At 61.6% G+C, this 16,715-nt stretch overlaps 4 protein-coding genes across 4 annotated transcripts; 2 read left to right on the plus strand and 2 right to left on the minus strand.

The window, feature by feature from the left end:
• Positions 1-62: 62 nt before the first annotated feature.
• On the minus strand, positions 63-3,188 carry EHS24_004008 (uncharacterized protein; the record flags this gene model as incomplete). Its single annotated transcript, XM_028619641.1, has 10 exons — positions 63-770; positions 807-1,222; positions 1,261-1,396; positions 1,438-1,574; positions 1,613-1,672; positions 1,711-2,091; positions 2,132-2,341; positions 2,382-2,514; positions 2,555-2,848; positions 2,886-3,188. The coding sequence occupies 10 exons, from the start codon at positions 3,186-3,188 to the stop codon at positions 63-65; spliced, it is 2,778 nt and encodes a 925-aa protein (XP_028478613.1).
• Positions 3,189-3,572: 384 nt separating this feature from the next.
• UTP13 (U3 small nucleolar RNA-associated protein 13) lies at positions 3,573-6,463 on the plus strand (the record flags this gene model as incomplete). The annotated part of the gene is made up of 4 exons (XM_028619642.1): positions 3,573-3,610; positions 3,653-3,803; positions 3,847-4,706; positions 4,756-6,463. The coding sequence occupies 4 exons, from the start codon at positions 3,573-3,575 to the stop codon at positions 6,461-6,463; spliced, it is 2,757 nt and encodes a 918-aa protein (XP_028478614.1).
• A 644-nt stretch (positions 6,464-7,107) lies between these two features.
• Positions 7,108-9,733, minus strand: EHS24_004010 (uncharacterized protein; the record flags this gene model as incomplete). Its single annotated transcript, XM_028619643.1, has 3 exons — positions 7,108-7,673; positions 7,713-9,500; positions 9,553-9,733. 3 exons carry the CDS (start codon positions 9,731-9,733, stop codon positions 7,108-7,110), a joined length of 2,535 nt encoding a protein of 844 aa, XP_028478615.1.
• A 1,268-nt stretch (positions 9,734-11,001) lies between these two features.
• Positions 11,002-16,167, plus strand: EHS24_004011 (uncharacterized protein; the record flags this gene model as incomplete). Its single annotated transcript, XM_028619644.1, has 4 exons — positions 11,002-11,898; positions 11,971-13,419; positions 13,486-15,407; positions 15,456-16,167. 4 exons carry the CDS (start codon positions 11,002-11,004, stop codon positions 16,165-16,167), a joined length of 4,980 nt encoding a protein of 1,659 aa, XP_028478616.1.
• Between the last annotated feature and the right edge of the window lie 548 nt (positions 16,168-16,715).

A 16,715-nucleotide genomic window follows, 5' to 3' on the forward strand; every position in this document is an offset into this window, starting at 1 on the left:
TCGTCACTGCGTTCACTCTCCTCCTCCCCGAAAGACAACAACGACCGCGGCGGTTTTCCCGCTCACTTGAGCGGGTCAAAGTCGCCCCAGTCAGCAGACGCAGCCTGTGCGGCTCCCCATGCAGGCTTGGGCGCGACGGAGGGCTGCATGAGGCCCGTGCCGGTGCCGCCCCAGCCTGGAGGCGGGCGCGGGGCTGCTGCCATGGCCGGCTGGAGCGGCGCGGCAGGCTGCACGGGCTGCAGCGGTGGCGGAGCCTGGTAGGCTGGTGCGGGGATGGCGGAAGGCGTGAACGATGCAAATGACCCGGGGTTCATGGGCGGTGACGCCATGCCTGTGGGCGAGCTGGGGGAACGCGATGGTTGGAGAGGGGCAAAGGACGCGAACGTCGGGGAGGTGGCCTTTGGCGCCTGGGAGGGGAGGTTGAGGCTGTAGTTGGGGCCGTTGGAGGGTGCAGCTGGTGCTGGTGCTGTGGCAGGTGTGGGGCGGTGGGAGGGCTGCAGTGAGGCGCCCGAGAAGGATGGTTGGAGAGGTGGGGACTGCATGGGCGACTGCATAGGTGACGGCTGCATTGCGCTCATCGAGCCAAATGATGCTTGCCGGCTGGACGGGGCAGGTGGTGAGGCCATGCCGAACGCGGACGAGTTGAACGACGAGGCCGGGACAGGCTTGGCGTGCAGCTTGCCAGAGGCGGGGCGGGGCGAAACCGTCGCCGAGCTTGGGTTAGAGGGCGACGGCGTGTTGCCGAGGCTCAGTCCAGGGAAGGTCGATGACTGGGGTTAGCTTCCAACGTCTGGTGAAAAGCTCACCAAAGACGTATCCATGTTGGCACTGCTATCAGCCCATCCCTCGTCCCATGGGTCGACGGCAGCGGCCGTAGGAGCCGCAGGTGCAGCAGAGGACTGGCCCTTGACAAGAGCCTCAAAGTCAACCTCGCCAGTGGTAGCCGCGTTAAAGTCAAAGGTCGATTCGGCGCCGTTGGCAAAACTGGACGTCTGCTCCTCCATCTTGCGAACCTCACGCAGATGCTGGCTGTGCTCCTTCTCGACACGCGCACCCAGCGACTTGATGGCGGCCATGAACCGGCCAAACTGGTCCGTGTTTAGCAAGGGGCCCATCGACATGACCCAGAGCTGCGGCAGGACAAGTGTGGCGATCGCCTCGAGACTGACTTTGGCGCCCATTGCCTCGTGCACGGCGAGAGTGGCCATCATGACAGCGGGTTCTGTCGTTAGCTGTGCTCTTAAGAGGGAGCTAGCTCACCCTTGGTTTTGATCTTGGCAAGAAGAGGAACCAGCTTGGTCGTCAGGGTGGTCGCATCAAGTGTCGAGACCATGGCATGGAAACACTCGAGCGTCTGCACCTTTACGGACAAGATGCGCGTGTGAGAGAAGAGGATCTGACGATTGTCAGAGGCTGCAGACGGTATCCCAAACCCACGGCCACTTTGACGAGCAGAATGTTCTGCACCGTCCCATAGTCCAGAATGTCGCAGAGATGGGGTACTGCCTTGAGGGCACGCTCCTGCACAGGGAGGTGCTCGCTTTCAAGCGAGTTGTAGATGAGCGGCATGACATCTGGTCGTTAGGATGTTTACGGTGTGGAAACGACGTACTCTCGCGGAACACTGCGGGCGTGGTCTTCTCCTCTAACAGGGTCAAATTGTCGAGGAGAGCTGGTGGGTCAGCACAAAGGTATCAACGGGCCACCCACTAAGCATGTTCTGGGGTGGGTCCTTGAGGGCAAACAGCGGCTGGAGCTTTGGCAGGACAATTGCAAAGTCCTCCTTGCTCAGCCCCTTTGAGATCTCGAACACGTTGGGAAGGAGGAAGGGCAACAGGTACGAGTCCTTCATCTCCTCGAGCAGACTGAGTAGGATCTTGCCCTTTTTGAGACGCTCGGAGAAATTGGGCAGGACACGAACAAGACCACGGAGAAACGTAGCCTTCTCTTCACGAGGCTTGGACGCGAACGTGGTGGGGTCGAGAAAGTTGAGGGTGGAGATGGCGAGGGACGAGAAGAATGGGTGGTTTGCGAGCGAGGCGAGAGAGATACGGCCGTTGGCGTTACGAGTCAATAGCCGTGGCAGAAGGTCTGGTAGTGTCAGAGCCTTGCTCGCAAGATCGCACCTCACCTTTCAGCTCGTTGCTGCAGCGCTCCCACTGCTGTCCACGCGCATACTCTCTCCTCATCAGAGGACCCTCGGCATTCTCGCGCAGACTCTGTGCAGAGCCCCGGTTGTTGAATGGCGCACGACCGCCCATGTGCACCGCGTAAAGAACACAGCCGAGCGAGTACAGGTCGTTGGCCGGACTGAGTTGTGAATCGAGAGCATATTCTGGTGCTGAGGGTTAGAGTGGCTGCGAAATCCACGATCAACCCACCCAGGTAGTCAAACTTCCACTGGACCTGTGGCGGAACACGAGTGTCGACCTCGGGGAACTGATACTTTGTAGGGCTGCCATCGGGCTGCGTCAATGGCGTGGTGAGGTTGAGGCCAGACAATTTCCAGTCGCCCTGCTGGGTCAGTACTGTTTAGTCGTCGAAGTCCACCCACCTTGGCGTTGACGAGAATTGCATCAGGCGACAGGTTGAGATGAACGCTCTTGGCCTGCTGATGAAGGAACGCGAGACCCTTGGAGATCTGCAGGGTGCCCTTTTGGATTTCGACCTCGTCGAGATCAATCTCGGTGCCGCCTGCCCGTGACTTGCCACTCTTGGCGGAAGCGAGGACGTTTGCGAGGCTCGACGTCACGTATTCCGTCACAAAGGTGAGCTCAGAGCGAGAGTCCTCGAGGGGCTCGACCATGTGCAGGATATCAGGGTGTCGGAGACGCGAGAGAGAGGTGGCCTAGACGTGAGCTTTCAATTGCCTGACTTCATCTCACCTCCTTTTTGAGCTGGTCGAGCGCCCACTCGCGTGCCGTGCCGTTACGGATGCCGTCGAGGACACGCTTCTCAAAGACCCACACCGAGACGTCCTTCCCCGTCGTCTTGTGTGTGGCCTGCATGACCTTCCACAGGCCGACGTTGAAGGGTTTGCCATGCGTTGGGGCTGGCGAGTTGCGACCAGAGTTGGGCAGGCCATGGATATTGACAGACGACGCCGAGGGCGATGGGCCATTAGAGTGGACGGTGTAGGCCGATAGGGTGGACGTTTTGCCGAACAGGTTAGATGCCACGGCGAGCATTGCTGTGCACAATGTCCCTTGGACTGTTGATACTGTTGTGAGGAGCTAGAGACAGATGAGAGGAGCAGCAGCAACAACAACAACACCATCTATGCACGTCGCACGGTGCGTGCGCGCCGCCGTCTGTGGGCGGCTCTCGGACACGACGGCGACCGCTACCCAGGTGGAGGTTGGCCCATTTCGTATTTTTTTATTTCCACCCCCGCGTTAAGAAAGTTGTTCAGAATCGCTCATCTCCACCACAAACCTTCAATCCACAACCACAGCCCAAACCACAAAAACAGATCCCACATCTCTCTCAGCTACAGCTCCCAGCAGAGAACAGCAAGAGAGCGTGACCTGATTCCTCCAAGCGTACTGGAGGCCCCAAAACAGCGGTCCATCATGAACGGCCAGTCGTCTAGGCGTGGGCTCAAGACGAGGTAAGCTCGTGGTTACCGGCTTGAGCTGACATCCGCTCCCAGCTACCGCGCCTCACCCACTTCGATCCGTCCGATCTACACTGGCGGTCCTGTGCTCCTCACCCGTGATGGCGAGTGGCTGATCACCACAATGGCCGAGGAGGTGCTCGTCACCGAGGTCCGCACCGGCCGCGGCGTTGCTCGTGTCAAGGGCGTGAGTTGCAACATTTCTCTCGGAGCGAGCTAACTCGTCTTAGGACACCACGGCCATCACTGCTCTTGCGCTGTCATACCACACCTCCCCTCCCACCCTCGTGACCTGCCACCAGTCCAACACGGTGCGGTACTACCCCCTTCCCGAGTCTGTGGCGACCACGCCCAAGCCACCTCTCCTCACCTACACCCGCGTCCTCGCTCGCGCGTCTGGTGCCCCGATCCTCCTCGCCGCCGTCTCGCCCGACTCGACTCTGCTCGCCACGGGATCGTCCGACGGTATCGTCAAGGTCTGGGACCTGGCCGGCGGATACGTGACCCACATGTTCCGCGGCCACGGCGGTCCCGTGTCGGCGCTGCACTTTTCGTTCCCCACCTCGACGGGCGAGGACCGCCAGCGCATGGAGCTGTGGACGGGCTCGACGGACGCAAAGGTCCGCGTGTTCGACCTGCGCGATGCTGGCGCCCGTGTCGTTGTCGGTGGTGGTGGTGGCGGCGGTGCCAAGCCCAAGGCCGTGCTCGAGGGCCATGTGAGCGTCGTCCGCGGCATTGCTGTCAGCGACGACGGACGCTGGGCGGTCACTGGTGGTCGTGACAAGGTTGTGCTGGTGTGGGACCTTGGTGCGCCTGACGATGGCAAGAAGAAGGGCAAGGGTGCGGCGCCCAAGATTGTCCAGACTATCCTTGCCAACGAGCAGGTCGAAGCGTGTGGCCTGTTGCCCGTCGACCAGGCTGTGGTGGGATCGAGCGAGGGCCGGTTGTTGTGTTACACTGCCGGCGACGCCGGTACCGTGCGTGTGTGGGACGTGCTCAAGGCCACCGAGGTGGCGACCATGAAGGGCGTGGAGGGCGTTGACGAGGCCGATGACGAGGACGACGAGCAGCGTGGCGTCATTAATGTCATGTGAGTTGAGGGTTGCTTTCCCTTGGGACTACCAACTGACAACACGCAGGTACGACTCGACAACAGCTTCGCTCGTGAGCGTGCACGCCGATCAGAACATCATCTTCAACTCGCTGTCTACCCTGTCGACAACACGGCAAGTGGTCGGTTTCAACGACGACATTGTCGACGCCGTCTTCCTTGCTGCCACGGGCGGCGAGACCCCAACCCACGTCGCATTGGCATCCAACTCGTCCCTCGTGCGCGTGTACAACACCTCGGCATTCGACGCTCGTCTCCTGTCGGGCCATCGCGACATGGTCCTGTGTCTCGACCGCTCGCCTGACGGTCGCTGGCTCGTCACCGGTTCCAAGGACCGGACGGCGCGCGTGTGGGCTCCCGGAGGTCCCAGTGGATGGCGCTGTGTGGCTATTTGCGAGGGTCACGCCGAGGCCGTGGGCGCCGTTGTCTTCTCCAAGAAGATGGAGTCTGGAGCGGGCCGTTTCCTCATCACTGCCTCGCAGGACAGGACGGTCAAGATGTGGGACCTGACGAACGTGGACGAGGACGCCGAGCAGCCCATCAAGGCCCGTTCGCTTGCCACCCTCCCCATTGCCGACAAGGACATCAACTCGCTCGACCTGGCGCCCAACGACCGTTTCCTCGTCTCGGGATCGCAGGACAAGCTTGTCAAGGTGTTTGAGGTCGACTTTGTGGCCGACAATGCCGTCCAGGGCGCGATCCGTCATGTGGGCACCTGCAAGGGCCACCGCCGCGGTGTGTGGGCCGTCAAGTTTAGCCGCAACGACCGTATTGTCGCTTCTGGTGCTGCTGACCGCACCATCAAGCTGTGGAGCCTGGACGATTTCAGCTGTCTCAAGACGTTTGAGGGCCACACCAACTCGGTCCTCCGTGTCGACTTTATGTCGCAGGGCAAGCAGCTTGTCTCGTCTGCCTCGGACGGCCTGGTCAAGCTCTGGAACATCAAGGACGAGGCGTGCGTCGCCACCTTGGACAACCACGAGGACAAGGTGTGGGCGCTCGCCGTCTCGCCCGACGAGGAGACGATCGTGTCTGCCGGCGCCGACTCGGTCGCGACGTTCTGGGAGGATTCGACTGCCGCCGAGCAGGCCGAGAAGAACGAGGCTCTTGTCGCTGCCGTCCAGTCCGAGCAGGACTTTGCCAACTTTGTCGCGGTCAAGGACTACCGCCGCGCCATCCAGCTCGCGCTCGCCATGTCCCAGCCGGGCCGCCTGCTGTTCCTCTTCCGCACCGTCATCTCCGAGGTCGTCGAGGACGCCGACGCGCACGAGACGGCCACCACGGCGTCGCTGTCGCCCGAGATCGACGAGGTCATCCGCACCCTGTCCCCGCTCGACCTGGTACGTTTGCTCAAGCACGTCCGCGACTGGAACGCCAACGCGCGCACCGCGCCCGTCGCCCAGTCGGTGCTGCACGCCGTCTTCCGCCTCCGCGCCCCCGAGGACATTATGGCCGCGTTCGAGTCGGCCGCCAAGCCCCCCGTGGCCGACGACGACGAGAGCGCCAACTCGGACGACGAGGAGGATGACGAAGCCGCTGCCCAGGCGCGTAAGCGCGCCGCCAAGGCTACCGCGCCTACCATCTCCATGCGCGAGCTCCTGGACGGCCTGATCCCCTACTCGGAACGTCACATGGCGCGCGTCGACCGTCTCGTCCAGGAGAGCTACATGCTCGACTACACCATTGCCGAGATGGACGGCGGCATGTTCGGTACCGAGGTCATGGACGTTGAGTAGACAGCACACATCGCATCACTGTTGGGGAGGAGACAGGAGAGAGGGGAGACAGGGGATTTTTCTTCGGACGGAGTTTGGACATACATCACATATGCATGCATAGCCTCGTATAGACCCTCCCTAAATGGACAAAGGACAACGACGGGCAGCGAGTACAGGACAGAACGTGTGTGTGTATGTGTGTGTGGCAGGGAGAGAGGGGAGGGAGTGTGTGGCGGTTCGTTGCGGGGAACGTGTATGAAGAAAAATGAATGCGGATGTATACAGATGACGGTATGACATGATGGGCTGGGTATGGCCTGGCTCTGACGTTGGGAGCAGATAGGGCCACCGCATGGTTTGTGAAGGATAGAGGTGGGAGCTGGGAGGGGCTCGCGAAGGGGAGGCCTTGGGGCTTGGTCGAGCAGATGAACATTCCAGGTTCCTGGGCAACCCATAACAGGAGGCACCCCTCACAAGGTCAACGGCTTTGTCGTCATAAAGACATGTCGGCATGGTTCGTCGGTGCGAGTGCGACGACGCACTGTCGCCCAGACCAATCAATGATCGCAGCCCGCAGTCGCGTCGTCGTCGCTTGCAGCCTCGTGCCCGAGCTCCAACGATCGGTCTGAACCGTTGCTGCAATGTGGCCATCGATGTCCTGATCACACTGCGTTCGGGTGTTGAGGGTGATACGGAGCGGTACGACGGACGGTTTCGAAGATACGGAACAGGCTCAGTACCATGTTGCCGCAGTAGAGGAGGAGTGTGACGAGTGCGATGGAAAAGCATCCGACCTGGCGGCGACACACGTCATGGATGACTTCCGAGTTCTTGACGCTGGCAGGCACCGTCGCCTCGGTCGCAAGGCTGACGGCCGTGGTCACGGCTGCGACGGCAGAGCCATTGTCTCCAGACGAATAATAGTCGACACCCGGGGTCCACCAGGGGGTCAGCGGGGTGCAATCGAGGGGCGTGTCGATGTAGTCGTTGATGGCCAGCGTCAAGGCACTAGACCACAGTGCCACAAACAACAAGTCGAGGCACACCCAGAGCATTTTGGAACGAAGACCCCACAGGCCGACCGGTCGGCCAAAGTACTCGCGAAAGATGGCGGTCATGACGTGGACAACCGTGAATGAGGCGTACGAGATGATAAGTGTCGTGGACGAGCCGAGCACTCCGCTGTACCCAATCGACTCGAGTTTGCGCCGAATGGTGATGGCAAGAGCTGGACGTCAGTTTCGTGGCAGCAAAACGCCTAACTCACCAAGCAGGACAACCACGGTCGCGAGGTTCCACAGACGAATGTAGATAGTCACACGAGCATCCAGGAGGAGCATGCGACGGAAGCGCTGGCGCCACGTCAGATCGTCATAGGCCGTGCGCGGCCGCTTTCGCCTAAAGCGGGACAGGAGGCCCCAGTTGCCCTTGCCCTTCTCGGACCGAGTCTGCTGAGGCGACAGACTCAACTCTTCGTCAATGTGGTCAAAGTGATCGAGACGGTCAAAGGGATTGGTGTTTGGGTCGGCGGCAGGCTGAACGGTTTCGTTGTGGCCCCAGTCGTGGGCACCGAGCTCTAGGCTCCTCCCGTACCCATGAGGTCCCGGGGTGGGTGGAATCTGGACTGTGGGTCGGTAACGGCCGGGCTTGCTCTTCTTGGTCCTCCGCTTTGCGTGTTGCTTGGAAGAACGCGCACTCGGCGTGTAGTATGGGGCCTCTGAGGATGATCGAGTCGGAGGTGGAGCGCTGGTCCGGTGGTGAGCTGACGGCCGGACAGGATGACGAGGAGTGGCAGCGCCAGTGTTCGTGCCGTCCGTGTCTGTGCTACCCGCTTGACCGGCATCGATGTCCCGTGATAAACGCGAATGCGCGGCAAGCCCGTCGTCGCTTTGAGTCGTTGGCAACGGAGGAACAAGCCCTGTTGGCAAACCGTTTGTGGGAGTCTCTCTGCTGTGACGAGCAAGGTCGTCATCAAACATGCCGCCATTTCTGAGCGCATCCTGCCATGAACCTGCGTGCGGCCACCCGTTGACAAAGTGCTGAGTGATTGGTGGGGGCAGACGGATACGCAAGTTTTGTGCGTTCATGCGTTTCTTGCCCGACGGCGTCCCCGTCGTGTCGGAAAGGTCGTGTGGTGGGTGGTGGCCTTCCTCGGGGACGCGACTCATGTAGTCCCACAAGTGCTTTTGCAGTGCCCTTTTACGAGGTGAAGCAGGCAACACTTCCGAGTCGGTCAGGTTGCCATCCATACTGCTGCGACGAATGGGCATGGACATGAGGTGACGCATCGTGGGCCGCCTGGGCGAAACGTCAGGAGCGTCAGACTTGTCGGCGGATGGTCGCCGGGTCTCGGGCGACGACATATGCGCGCCGGCTGGTGGCGGCGTGTCTGTTCCAGACAAACTGATTGGGATGTGACGAGGGGGTGAACCTGTGACTGGTGATATGGGCGCCGAGTTGGAACGCGCCATCTCTGGCGCAACCTCGCCGCCAACTTGAAAGGCTGGTGGGCCCGACTGCTCAGAGGAACGTCGTCCAAACGCGGACGGCGCGACACGAAATGGCCGCGGGTGGAACAAACGCGTGGTGGCGCTGCGTGCTGTTGGTGTGGAGACGCCGCTCGCAGGTCCACCACGCGAGGGCGATCCCCCCGACGAACGCTTCTTCTCTTTGTCGGTCCTGTCGATGCGACTCCGGCGCCGGCGCCAGTCTCTGTCTTTGGGTGGGCCCTCACGTCCAGAATCTGGTTCAGTGACTGCGCCGTCTGCGGGGTCGGCCGATATGGATCCGCGACGCCCTGCGCCAGCTGCACGGTCGCCCATGGCGCGCAGTCTTGTCATGCCTCGTTGCGTAAACGTCCACCATGGCGGCACATCGTCGTCGCTCTCGTCGGCAGACGACGAGGACGAGGCGCCTGACGATGACTCGTAGCGAATCTTTTTCCTTCGTGGTGGTCGAGGCCGATCCTGTTTTGTCGGGGCGGCCGGGCGGTGGGTGTCAAATGTCGGCTGTGTGTCAACCGGCGGGGGTGTTGGAGGTTCAAACACGGCCGAGGCTGCAGCATGTCAGAGGGATGCAAGAACAAGCGCAGAAGGAGGAGCACATACGAGGAACTGTGCGGACTTTACGCGTCGAGGTTGACGGAAAGGAAGACGCGACGGGGGATAAGGATGCCAAGGAAGCAGACGCGGCGCCAACTGAGGCTCGAGCTTTGCCTGGACGGGAGCGACTGCGCACCGTGTCGAGCTGGGTGCGGCTCGAGGACGCCTCGGCGTTGGCGCCGTGCATCGCGGGTTAGGTGGCGATGGCGACGACGAAGAAGAAGATGATGGTGGGATGAACAAAGAGTGGATTTGGACCAGAGGTCGCAGTTGTCTTAGGGGCGAAAGGGATGTTTATTGAGGGAAGGGCGACGTCATGTTTCTCGTTTCGGAACCAGAGGGCGGTGTGGTCGAGGTGGGTGGGAGATAGGAAACGAAACAGAAGAAAAAAAGGTTCTTGCTGGCCCAAGAGGCGACCAGTGTGTGTGTGAGAGAGAGAAGGGAGAGCGAGCGTGGAACGAGTGCAATATGAAAGAGATGGGTGGAAACGTGAAATGCCCGTGCATCTCTGGGCGGCGGCCGCGACTATGGCTGTCCCGGCGCGCGCGGGTCTCCCGTCGTTACGCGATGGCAACAACCAGGGAACAGAAGAGGGCTTTGGGCTGGTCGCCACCACTGCTGTGGGGGGACGACAGATGCACCCAGGTGCCGCACGTCTGGTGTGCAAATGCCATCCTTGTCTTGTGCTAGAGATCTAGAGATCTAGAGACCCCCTCACGGTATCACGGTAGAGCACACTCGTTACACTTGTATGGTGGCAACGATGGAACGATTTGCCGTGGCGCGTAAACCTATTTTGAATTGACGACGATGACGACCGATGATGACGGATTAGAGATTTAGTATTAAGCCGTTTGCCCATTAGACTATTTGCCGCCAATTTGTTTTTCCTAATGGGCTCTTGCTTTGGCCTTTGGCCGTTCTAGACCCGCCCACGGTGACGCACATGGAGGCATTTCTCGTCGTCGTCTGCAGTTAGCCGTCGGTCGTCTGTCACCCCCCAGGACGGGCCCTCGCCATCGCCGCCAGCGTCCACATCGCCGCCAAACGCTCTTTCACCCCTCGCTCATCCTCGGCACACCCCACATCACCACCCCATCCACTCTCCACACACACACCTCGACCCCCTCTCCTCCAACCCAGGGCCACCCCAAGCCCCCCACTGTGCTTTCCATCGCCGCCGACGGCGCTTCGCCTTGTCTCACAAAGCCGAGACACCCTCTCTCGCCGTCACTTTGTGCCCCCCGGTCCGTCCCACACACACTCCCTCTTTCGTCTCCCTTTCACTTGTCCATTTTCTTTCTCCGCAGCCTCTCTCGACTGCCCACATCGACACAGCCTGCATGCGGCGACCAAGGAGCGTGTCGGCGGCCACACACTTTGCGTGACTGAACAAGACCACACTCCACAAACCAACCCACCACCCCCCGCCTGGCTGTTAACGCACCCCCCAGCATGACGTCGAGGGACGGCGAGGAGGTGCGCGTGGACGATGTTACGGTCGGCCACAGCCACGAGGCCACACGCCCACCACGGCCAAGCCTCGACAGCCTCGTCGACGGTAGCATACCACAACCATCATCCACCGAGGCGTCCAGGGCCGGGTCGCATTCACCAGTCGACCGACGCCGCGGCAGCCAACACCGCAAGACCGTGTCATTGACCAGCCCACCCCCGCCGCCAATCGACTTCAACCCCCCACCAGACTTTACCTCTGACACACTCCTGCATGGCATCGAGACGCCGCTCCCACCCTCGTCGACCACGACCGCCGCCAACAGCACTCGCACAAGCCCGGCCGTCTCGAGCCCAACCGTCGTGGCCAGTGTCTTGGTGGACGAGGTGCCGGTAAACATGCCGCCGCCGCCAGTCACGCTGCTCGCGGGAGAGCAGCAGGCGTTGTCGCAACAGCGGCCTCACATCCGTGCCATCCAAAGGCTGTCGAGCGAGTCGGTCCACCGATCCACCCAGTCGTCGTCGACCCGCTCGACATCGAGCCAAGGCGGCCACGGAGGCAGTAGTCCGTCGGATGGGAGTGATGTCCTCGCCGCACGACGAGACGAGCTGGTCACCCAGCTGCTGTCCGGCGACAGTGCAGAGTCGAGTCAACGAACGTCGACGGCATCGTCTAGCCCCACAGCAGAGACGACTCTGGAGGTCCATGTGATCAACCCGACGCCCCCGACCACCACGGTGCCGCTGACGGCAGATGCCCTGCGCTTTGCGGCTGTCCAGACGGCCCAGACTGCTGGAGAGGGTCGGCCTCCTACGCCACACCGTCGGTCATTGTCCTCGTCCTCGAGTAGCAACAGGCCATCTGAAGACGCGGCAGCACATGCCTGGGACAGCGTGGTGGGTTCCTCGTTCCTGATCGCTGCGCAAGGACGCCTCGACGTCATCCGTTTACATGCTGACCACGCACAGTGGCCGGCCGCCAACGCTTCGCACCGTGTAAACTACCCGCCAGAGACAAGCAGCACTCGCTTTCCTAGCGCTCCCATGTCTCCCTATGTCACGCCGTCGTTCTCCCCAGCCGTCATCCAGGCGTCGGCGTCGGCTTCTCGCCGTCTATCGTCAAACTCCCCTCCCCCATTCGAGACACCCCTGACAGAACGCCCCGGATCAGTCGGAGGGCAATCCAGTTTGTCCTCGACGTCGGTGGCTCACCGAATGCTGCCCCAGGGGGGTGGTGGTGGAGGACAAAGGTATAACACACCTTTGGACGCACAGCTGCTCAACCCTCCCCGGTCTCCTCGTCCGACATTGGGTGCGCTCAACTCGGACGGTGCAGCGCTGCCGTCTTCTCCCGGCGGGTTGGGTCGGACACGAGCCATTTCAATTACCTCGTCGCCCGGTCCTAGTCGCGCCGTGCTCGGAGCGTCACCACCAATTACCTCCATCCTCACGCCAAGTGGCCGCCCCCGAGGAGAGCGCTCGGGTTCCTTTATCAACCAGTTCCCCGAGCTCGCGCCACCGTTCATCTCGCGTCGCGAACTCTCCATACGGTCACCACCACCAATAACGCGCCGGCTATCAGAAACCGCTGTTATTCGCAGACCTGATGTCCCGTCGCCCCTCCTGTCCACCCCACCCCTCCACCATGGCGAGCTGGAGCCGCCGCGCATCGACATGAGCGGTGTCGCCAACATTATTGCTCCAACACCAACACTGCGGCCCGATGGGCCCCGCCGCGCTCGGTCCGCTCAGGAGGTCCCCCATGGCGTCGCTTGCCGCGAGCTGGCCGCCCCCGCTCTTATTTCGCTTCCTGCCCCTCCTCCGTCCACCCTACCAACCGACGTGTCCCCAGCGGCCGACGGTGAATCTGATACGCCCCGGCGTCGCCAGTCGGATGACCGGCCGAACGACTCTCGCACCGGCTTTACAGACGAGCTCGTCTTTGAGATGGACGAGTACGCCATTGCGGACGACGAGGACGACGATGAGTCCGCCACCCCAACACGGCCCACCCCCAACCACGACATACCCTCACTATCCTACAACGCTCTGTTCCCTTCTGGCTCGCCGCCGCCGCCCACCTCGGTGTGGACGGAGGCTACGGTCATGCCAGGGGGTCTCGTTGACGAAGGCGACCTCCTACCGACCAATGTTGAAGTCCTCCACGACATGGATGTCACCTTTGACGACGAGGGGCTCAACACCTTGGAAAGGATATTCCTCCTCAGCAGGAGCGAGTATGCGTTCCACCGCGCCTACGTCGCGAGGGTTCTCGGCGACCTGTTGGGCGATGTCGACCCATGCGAGTCGGTCGAGTACGTCCTCCCACTCATCTCTGCATTCTCTCTCGACGAAGACGATACTGTCAAGGAGGCCTTCGCCGCGGACCTGCATCGTATATTGTGGTACTTTTTCACAGTGAGTCGCAGCAGCAGCGACATTTTGGAAAACCCAACAGGGAGGAGACCTGACGATCATTCTCAGACGTGCCTGCTCGTCGACAACACTGATGGCTCGGAACAACCGATGCCAGACGGCGAGGTATACGACACCCATACCACGGGTCCTAGCCCATTGCCCGAGACGGTCAACCAGTTGGAACACCACCACTCGGCTCCTATCGATCTCCCCACCACACAGCGCGTTCCCGACGGCCAGGTGTTTGGCAGCAGCCCAAGTCGAGACTCGATCAATTCGTCGTCCACACATTATGGCACCAGCTCATCGGCGACCCACGGCATGGACACGCCGTTGACCAGTGTCTCCATGTCTGGGACGTCAGGAGAAGAGGCCTTTCAACAGTTTGTGGAAGAAGAAGACGACGCTCAATTCGATGAGGACTGTGCCGACGAAGCCGACAAGGTTTGGAACGAACCGGGTGGCGCTGTGGAGCATGACGACACAGACTCGTCGCATGTTGTTGGCGCCCCCGTTCTGCATGTGGGCTTTTTCCGGCCACTGTTGGGTACGATGCTTCTCAGCCACAATCCGCAGGTGGCGAATCCCACGCGAGACGGCATCATTGCTCTCGTTGCTCGCTTGCGCTGCCACGGCCCGATTACCGTCGAGACATGGGGTTCCACAGCCGAGACCTGCCAGACCCGACAAACGTTCCTGTCTCAGACTGGCCCGCACGAACACGACCCACTGTCGTTTGACGATGACGCACGGTTGCTTGTCGAACAGGAGATTCTGTACGGAATCGTCCTGGGCATGGGCATGCTGTCGACGGATGTCGCCGACCACATCATGGACGGCACTGTCGAGATCCTCCGGGAAGACGGGCAGGAATACGACCTCCAGCTGCAGCTCGAGCAGGAGGCCACCCTCGGTCGCGCGCTGTCGCTGTCGCTCATCGGCAGCATGTCGGAATTCTACTCGCCGGAAGAAGTCGTGCACTATGGCTTTGTCGACGAGGTGATTCGTGGACTGGACGGCGACGTCTCGACGCGCGCCGAGGCGGCCTTGGCGATGGGTAATGTGGCCAAGGGCGCGACCCTCGACCAGCTCGACCGGTTGTTGGGTGTCTTTGACCAGTTTGCCAACGACCCCGACCCGCAGGTCCGCCAGTCGGTGTGCGTCGCCCTTCCCGCTCTGTGCAAGCGTATCCCCGACGAGAGGCACCGCCGCGACTTTGCCGTGAGCGTCATGACGGCGTTTGTGGCCGACGTCGAAGACGTGCGGTGTGCGGCCCTCGAGGTCCTCGGCGAGGTCATCTATACCTTTGTCAAGGACTCCCGCGGACCGCCCATGAAGCTGCTGGAAATCTACCTCAACGACAAGGATTCGACAGGCGCCGACTGCGACTGGGACATTCTCGCGAGCTTCAATTTCCCCGGTGTATGCCTCACGCTCGGCCCGGATAGGTGGGACGAGATCAGGAACCTGTTCCACCGTCTCGTCGACCGCGCAGGTGACCGCGTCCTCCGCACCATTGCCGCATTCCTGCACGAGCTGGCCAACATTCTGCGTCCAGAGCAAGTGGCCGAGGACGTGCTCCCCGTCTACCGCAGGTGTCTCGAAAGCACCGACATTGTGCGCGGACGCATCTTCGAGCACGTCGACGTGGTCATTGCACACCTCCCGCTCCCTGTCGCGTGGGAGTGTTTCTGCCAGCTGCAGGAAATGTGGGACAATGACACGCTCGGCGGGTGGCGCGCCCGCGAGCAGATTGCACTGCATATCCCCAGCTTCCTCGAGACGTTCCGCTCGCAGGACGAGGTCGTTGGTGTGGTGGACATGGCCAAAAAGGCCCTGCTCGACCGCTTCGCCGCCGTCCGCGACGCCGCGACGTATGGTGTCCCGCTCTCATACGAGATTCTCGGCCGCAGCCACTGCTCCCAGAGCAAGATGTGCGAGCTGCTCCTGGACCTCAGCCTCAGCTCGGCATACCGCCAGCGTCTGACGTGAGTTGCTCCATTGCTCCATTGATGACCACAACTGACACTCGCCAGATTTGTACGATGCCTCCGCGAGTTCATCCGCCCACCGCCCAACCGCGAAGCGTTTGAAAAGTTCTTTGTGCCCGCGCTCCCGCGACTCACGCAGGACATTGTCGACGTCCGCATCGGCCTCGCGCGCGCCATCGGCGACCTGTTCATCGTCGGCGCGTTCTACGGCGACCATGCCGTCCCCGTGCCTCTGGCGATCAAGAGCGTCGCGTCCATGCTCGCAGAGGACGACAGCCCCGAGGTCCGCGAGATCATCCTGCGCATCGGCGCCGACCGGTGGACCGAGCAGTTAGCCGCGTCCGCACTCGTCGAAGCGCACCGCAACTCGGACGAGCCCCAGCTGCTCGCCGACACCGTAAGCGAGGCCCTGGACCAGACGGGTCCGGGTAAAGTGGCCGAAGACAGCACGATGGGCATGCATGACCGCGCCGACATTCCGTCACCCGTCGCGACGGCCATCCCGCCCGAACTCCAGCACCTCCGTGGCGAAGACGACGAGGACGACGTCGACACGGTCGGGCTCGTTTCGGACCCGTTCGAGCTCAGTTTCGCGGCGGCAGCGAGCGCGCTGCATGGCGTGGATGGGGACGGGGATGGGGAGGCGGATGGGGAGGCGAATGGCGACGATGCGCGGTGGGCGGAGATCAAGAAGGGCGTGGAGGACGAGGCGCGCGGACGCGCCGAGGAGGCACGAGACGGGGTGCGGGAGGGATGAAGGAGGGAGGAGGGGAGGAGGGAGAAGGAGGGGAGAGAGAAGGGGAGAGAGAAGGGGAGAGGAGAGGAGAGGAGAGGAGAGGGTCGGTGCTGCTCTAGTATAAGAGCCGCGTGCCGGTCCGGGGGAGGGTCGACGAGGGTGTACTGGTGCGCGCGCATCCACACACACCTGGTGTCGGGCCACCTCCCTGGCTGTTTTGTTTTTTGCCGGCTTTGCGCACAAATGGCGTTAAACGCCCCCACCCAACTGTATCGTTTTTATAGCATAGACCATTGTGCGTAACTGCAGCTAGAGCCTTTATGCAGTTTGCATGAGAGCTGCTTCGTTCAAAGGGGACCGGAAGAGTTGGCCGGAGACATGCGCTCCCGATGAGGGAAGATGGGGCATAGTGGGGGAGGAATAGTGTTGTTGCAGATTGTTGGCCCGAAACCAAATGTCTGGCCGCAACCACGTCTCTGGTTGGACGATCTTGCACAATGCGGCAGTGGTCATGGGCTACAGGTTCTCCCCATTCCTGTAGCCCATGTGCACGCGCAAGACCAGCATCC

Source organism: Apiotrichum porosum, assembly GCF_003942205.1.
Source record: "Apiotrichum porosum strain DSM 27194 chromosome Unknown scaffold_2, whole genome shotgun sequence".
Classification (NCBI taxonomy): domain Eukaryota; kingdom Fungi; phylum Basidiomycota; class Tremellomycetes; order Trichosporonales; family Trichosporonaceae; genus Apiotrichum; species Apiotrichum porosum.